The 5466-nt window shown below is 39.5% G+C and overlaps 2 protein-coding genes across 2 annotated transcripts; one reads left to right on the top strand and one right to left on the bottom strand.

Moving 5' to 3' along the window:
- Window positions 1-858: 858 nt before the first annotated feature.
- On the bottom strand, window positions 859-1773 carry LOC109406485 (cuticle protein CP14.6). The gene is made up of 2 exons (XM_019679565.3): window positions 1629-1773; window positions 859-1463 (listed from the first exon to the last, which is right to left on the bottom strand). Exons 1-2 carry the CDS (start codon window positions 1635-1637, stop codon window positions 1044-1046), a joined length of 429 nt encoding a protein of 142 aa, XP_019535110.3. The 5' UTR covers window positions 1638-1773; the 3' UTR covers window positions 859-1043.
- Window positions 1774-3518: 1745 nt separating this feature from the next.
- Window positions 3519-4402, top strand: LOC109418734 (cuticle protein CP14.6-like). The gene is made up of 2 exons (XM_019692964.3): window positions 3519-3642; window positions 3786-4402. The coding sequence occupies exons 1-2, from the start codon at window positions 3634-3636 to the stop codon at window positions 4200-4202; spliced, it is 426 nt and encodes a 141-aa protein (XP_019548509.3). The 5' UTR covers window positions 3519-3633; the 3' UTR covers window positions 4203-4402.
- The last annotated feature ends 1064 nt before the right edge of the window (window positions 4403-5466 follow it).

The raw sequence follows: 5466 nt of genomic DNA, 5'->3' as shown, positions 1-5466 counted from the left end.
GCGGATCTATGTTTACTCTACTATCTATAGTGAAAATAATTTTGTTATGGATATTCACATGGAAATCTCCTTATAACAAAATTATATCAACTGTTGTTATTTCTAACAACAGTTGTCATAACTTTTTTATGATCTTGTTATGTGCTCCTGTTCGGGTAGCGCTCAGGCCCTGGGGCTCGTAGCGACAAATTCTCAAAAAGGAAATAAAGGATGTCGATTTGATCTGGACCCAGGTCAAGACTAAAGCAAGCAGCTGCCCATGTTAAAGGTCCTTCACGTTGATCCTAAGGACTCCCAGGGGTGCTCAGGATTCATGGGTGAGTGAGTGTGACCTTAAGACCTTAGACTTGTATGACACTCTTTGGCCAATGCCAAAAATTTGACCATTTGTGACAGTTAAATTTTGACCAAGGTGTACCAGGCAAACACAAATTTTTGTCACTTTCGAAAAACGAACAGGGACAAACAGAGCCAAACAACTTGTCAAAATTTATCTATCAAAGTGGAGCGGACCTGGTGTGTTGATTAGAACACTTGACTATCACGCCGAGGACCTGGGATCGAATCCCACTCCCGACAAACTCACAAAATGTGAGTTCTTCCTTCGGAAGGGAAGTAAAGCGTGGGTCCCGAGATGAACTAGCCTAGGGCTAAAAATCTCGTTGATACAGATAAAAAAAATTATCTATCAAAACTGGTTTATTATTTGCCGTCTGGGCAGCACCTTTAGATGGTTTTGTTGGCATCAGTCCTTGGCTGGCATAAGGAGTGCTCTAGAACACAAAATGAGAGATGTGGGTAGGCCTCAAGATCTCCATGGGAATATCAGATCTTAAAACTCTATCTAATCATTTAAAACATGTGTTCTCAAAAATAGACATCATATATTTTATTTACATCTGGTGTTTTGGTTTTCCATATAATTATAAAAATTATTACTCTAGGCACTATCCGGCTGACAATCGGATAGACTATCACATTTTGGATTACACTCATAACGAGAGAATACACCCTGCTGGATGTTGCAGCAATGTCGGATCTACCTAGTAACCCTTGTAGCTTGCTGGATCCTCGTGGTGGGCCTCTGGATGACTGCCCACCTTGGCGTAGGCCTCAACCAGCTCCTTTGGTAGTGGCGGTGCCTTCGGGATGTGCGACCCTTCGGCATGGAATCCATTCTCGTCGGCAACGTAGCTCACAGAAACGGTTTCACCATGGGGATCAACGTAAGAGTACGACCCATGAGCAACGTTAGCTTCGTGACCCTTGCTGCCAAAGTTCTTGACATGGCCTTGTTCCTGAACGGTGATTCCATTACCCGATTGGTATGAATACTTGAAGGCGTCGTTGCCCTGAGCATGCTCGCTGTGCACGATCGGAATGTGCTTATGGTCCACATAGTGATCACCACCACCATAGCTATTTGCAGCCACCACGGCCAGTACAGCGGACAAAGTAATAAACTGCCAGGAGCATGAAAAGAAAAACAAAAAATGATTGGTAATGACCCACTAACGTAACTACCATACTCGGCATTTGGTGATCATTCAGAACTGCTGCACCGGTACAAACATTTACACAAACTTTCTTCTAATTGATAACCACTGTCCACCACAAAATCAACTCACCAGCTTCATTTTTCTATATTTGTTAAAAGATCTATATAGACGCTGCTAGTTTGCTGGCTGAATGCCCACTGATACCTTTCGGTGGTTTGCATTTGTCTATATATACAAACTTGCAACTGAGTTGACCATGGAAGGTGATCGAACATCGAAAAATAACTGCAATGGCATCCAAATCTTCTTGCAGAAATTTCACATGATTTGTACTGCATGATTTTGCCAATCGGTGATGACAAATTGATGTTCTGGCATTGTTGCTAATAGACTGTCATAGAGAGTAAGGATCCACCCACAACAATTGAAACATTTCAAAGCTGTATTTTTGATTGTTCGATACTAGTATAAATTTTGAATAATTGATTGATGTTGAAAACATTTAATGCGGATAGTTTTTTCATCTTTTCTTTTGTATTTTAGTGTTATCAGCTACCACCAATTGTTTCATATGTCAAATTGGGACTCTCAAACTTTTCTAATTTTTTCCACCTTAAATAGCCATGAAATACATAACATAAAAAGCCTTTTCTTTGAAAAATCATAACTCAAGAACGAAGCATCGTAGAAACAAAGTTTTTAAATGAAAACGTAAGCAAATTTTCTCAGGATCTCATAACGCAAGAACGAAAATTAAGTGCATTCCAAAAATTTCAGCGATAGAAGCTAATGAAATTACCGCCTCAAAAAAATTTTTTTGAAAATTTTCCACGAGTTTGCACATAGTTTTTCAGGCTTTTCTTTACAAATTTTCTCAACTGTGGAAAATTTTGTGGAAAACTTTTTCCAGTTCATATTTTTTGGATTTCTGAGAAAATATGCTTTCATTTTCTAAAAAAAAAACTTTGTTTTTACGATGCTTCGTTCTTGAGTTATGATTTTTCAAAGTAAGTAGTGTCAAGGGAAAACAAAAAAAATCCATCTGAGTTTTCTGGGAAAATAGGCGACCCTGACACGTTTCTATCTCTATCCCTTTTTATCCACCTACCATTTTTATTTCAAGTTTATTGCAAATGAACAAGAGCAAAATGGAAGTTACACTATCGTTAGAAGTTTTCTTCTTGAGATTTATACATTTAAGGTTCTGGTGCAATGTTAGAGTGGGATTCTAAGGCGTTTGTTATTATTAATCATATTTATTAACAACACTTTACCACTCCTGTGCATTCGTGTCCGCAGATGTTTGCCATTAAACAAAAAGCAGATAAACACTGTAAAAGTTGAAAATATTTTATCTGTCGCAATATCTTTATTTTCACTATTTCTAGGTAGACAAAGCTAAAAATCGAAAGATAAAAAGTAGTTCTTCTAAGTAATGATTAAAAAGTGTTGTTTTGTTCAAAAGTCTGGAGTTCTGGAGAAGCAAACTTTGACCAATTGTAAGGAGATAATCACTTTTTGTGCTCATTTCCGAAAAGGATATGCCGACATAACTTAAAAGAACGGCCTATTGAAAAAAAAGAAAAAAAATCACTAAAAATGTTGAGCACTTGCTGTTATAACTCCGTCAATTTTCAATCGATTGACTTGATTTTTGGGACACGATCAGAGACGTATCGTATCAAACCATCCAAATTCAGCGCATCTGATCAGAAAATACAGTCAATCGGATTGAAATTAACTGAGTTATAGCAGCAAGTGCCCGAAATAGGTCCCCCTGTCCAAATGGGCCCAGACTCTAGTAACAGTTTAGCGCTAAAAATCCGTTTTAACATTAGAACTTGAAATAATAGGTTACAATAATTAAATGTCCTCAAATACCGTCAGCCGCTCTGAACGACAACGTTCGTATCGGATAAAATATGTAATAAAACACATGAATTTCTCCGAAGGGAGAATACCTTCACTTTTCCATCGGCTGGGCCTGAGCCATCCCAGATTACCCCTTGATGGTCATTTTTTCAGCAAGTTTGTATATATAGATATAGCTGGACCACCAACATGCATCAGTGTGCATTCAGCCAGCAAACTTGTCACGTGCAATCCGTTTTTCCAATTCACAATCTGCACGACAATGAAACTGGTAGGTGATCTCACTTATCTTCCTTACATTCGTTGCCAGTAAATAGTTTCGGTCACGCTTATTGAAATATAAACACAAGATTTTCCAATTACCATTGCGTTGCATTACTAGGTCAAAGTCAATAACGTTTTATGTTTCCACAGTTCATTACTCTGTCTGCTTTGCTGGCCGTGGTGGTTGCCGGTGGTGATTACTATGCAGCACATTCCGATCACAAGCACATCCCGATCGTGCACAGCGAACATGCTCAGGGCAACGACGCGTTCAAGTATTCATACCAATCGGGTAATGGAATCACCGTTCAGGAGGCAGGACACGTCAAGAACTTTGGCAGCAAGGGTCACGAAGCCAACGTTGCTCATGGGTCGTACTCTTACGTTGATCCCCATGGTGAAACCGTTTCTGTGAGCTACGTTGCCGACGAGAATGGATTCCATGCCGAAGGATCGCACATCCCAAAGGCACCACCACTACCAAAGGAACTGGTTGAGGCCTACGCCAAGGTGGGCAGTCATCCAGAGGCCCACCACGAGGAGCCAGCAAGCTACAAGGGTTACTAGGTAGATCCGGCATCGCTGCAACATCCAGCAGGGTGAATTCTCTCGTTACGAGTGAAATCCAAAATGTGATAGTCTATCCGAATGTCAGCCGGATAGTGCCTAGTGTAATAGTTATAGTAATTATATATGGAAAACAAAAACAGAAGATGCAAATAAAATAATTATATGACACAGATCAAAAACAAAATTTAAAGCATTAGTCGCGGCTAAGGATCAAAAGATCGAAGAAATAGGTCGAAGAAAGCTCAAAAAGACAGAACATTCGAAAACAAAACGTTCGTCGTAGGAGAATCGACGGTTTTGGCAGTTTATTAACCAATTCTAGCATACCACGTGAAAAGGGAATAAGTGGATTTTGTTAAACACTTAGTTTGGGCACTTCAGTATCAGGACCCATCTCTAACCACCCACTCGCACCCATGCCACTAACAGATAACTTGTAGTGCGATCTTCCTGATAGTGCTGCTGTTGATATGCAACGTGCATGGTTGGAACGAGATAGACCCAGCTGCGATCAATAAAAACCTTTCATATAAAATGCGCATAATCCCTCATGCTAGAATTTTCGTCAGGTGATAAACAAACACATTGACCGAGCGAACTAGACGTGAAAATTGCAATTGGGTTTTTAAATTAAGGAAAATTCACTGATTTTGAATTCAAAAGAGCACCTTTTTCTGAGCCGCTATGATTTTTTTCAGATTTTTAGAACTTTATTTTGGTATCTAAAATCAATTTCAAAGAGATTTTTTGAAATCACCTTTTGACAGCTGGGCAACTGCTTGACAGCTCCGCTCAGTACAAAATGCGACGAGGGGTGATTCGACAAATTGCTCCCATACAAATTTCAAATTGATTTTTAAATAGGTTCCCGGGCACCAAAATTGATGAAAATTTGGATTTCGGCTCAGTTTGGCATGCAGATTCAGAATATGGAACTATCTCAACACCACTAAAGAAGCCAATTGAAAGTCAACAAGAGAGAAATTCAGGCCGAAGAGGCAACGGCCCCAGTTATGAAAGAGTAATTGCGATTAGAAGATCGATAGGGTTTTAAACAGTATGAACTGGGGGGTTTTCTCTCGGTTGGAGTAGTGATCTGTACTCTACGATGGTCACGATACAAGAGAGCTGATCGCTCCGTTTATTCAAGTTTTATACGATTCATCGAACACTTTACTTTGTTATGGTGGTATTACATTATAACAGTCCGAGACCTGTCAACTGGTGTTGCACTGAACTAAACCGATTTGCTAATTCTGAA

This window comes from Aedes albopictus, chromosome 3, assembly GCF_035046485.1.
Source record: "Aedes albopictus strain Foshan chromosome 3, AalbF5, whole genome shotgun sequence".
NCBI lineage: Eukaryota > Metazoa > Arthropoda > Insecta > Diptera > Culicidae > Aedes > Aedes albopictus.
Note: the sequence above shows the minus strand (reverse complement) of the source record. Positions and strands in the feature narration are given on the sequence as shown.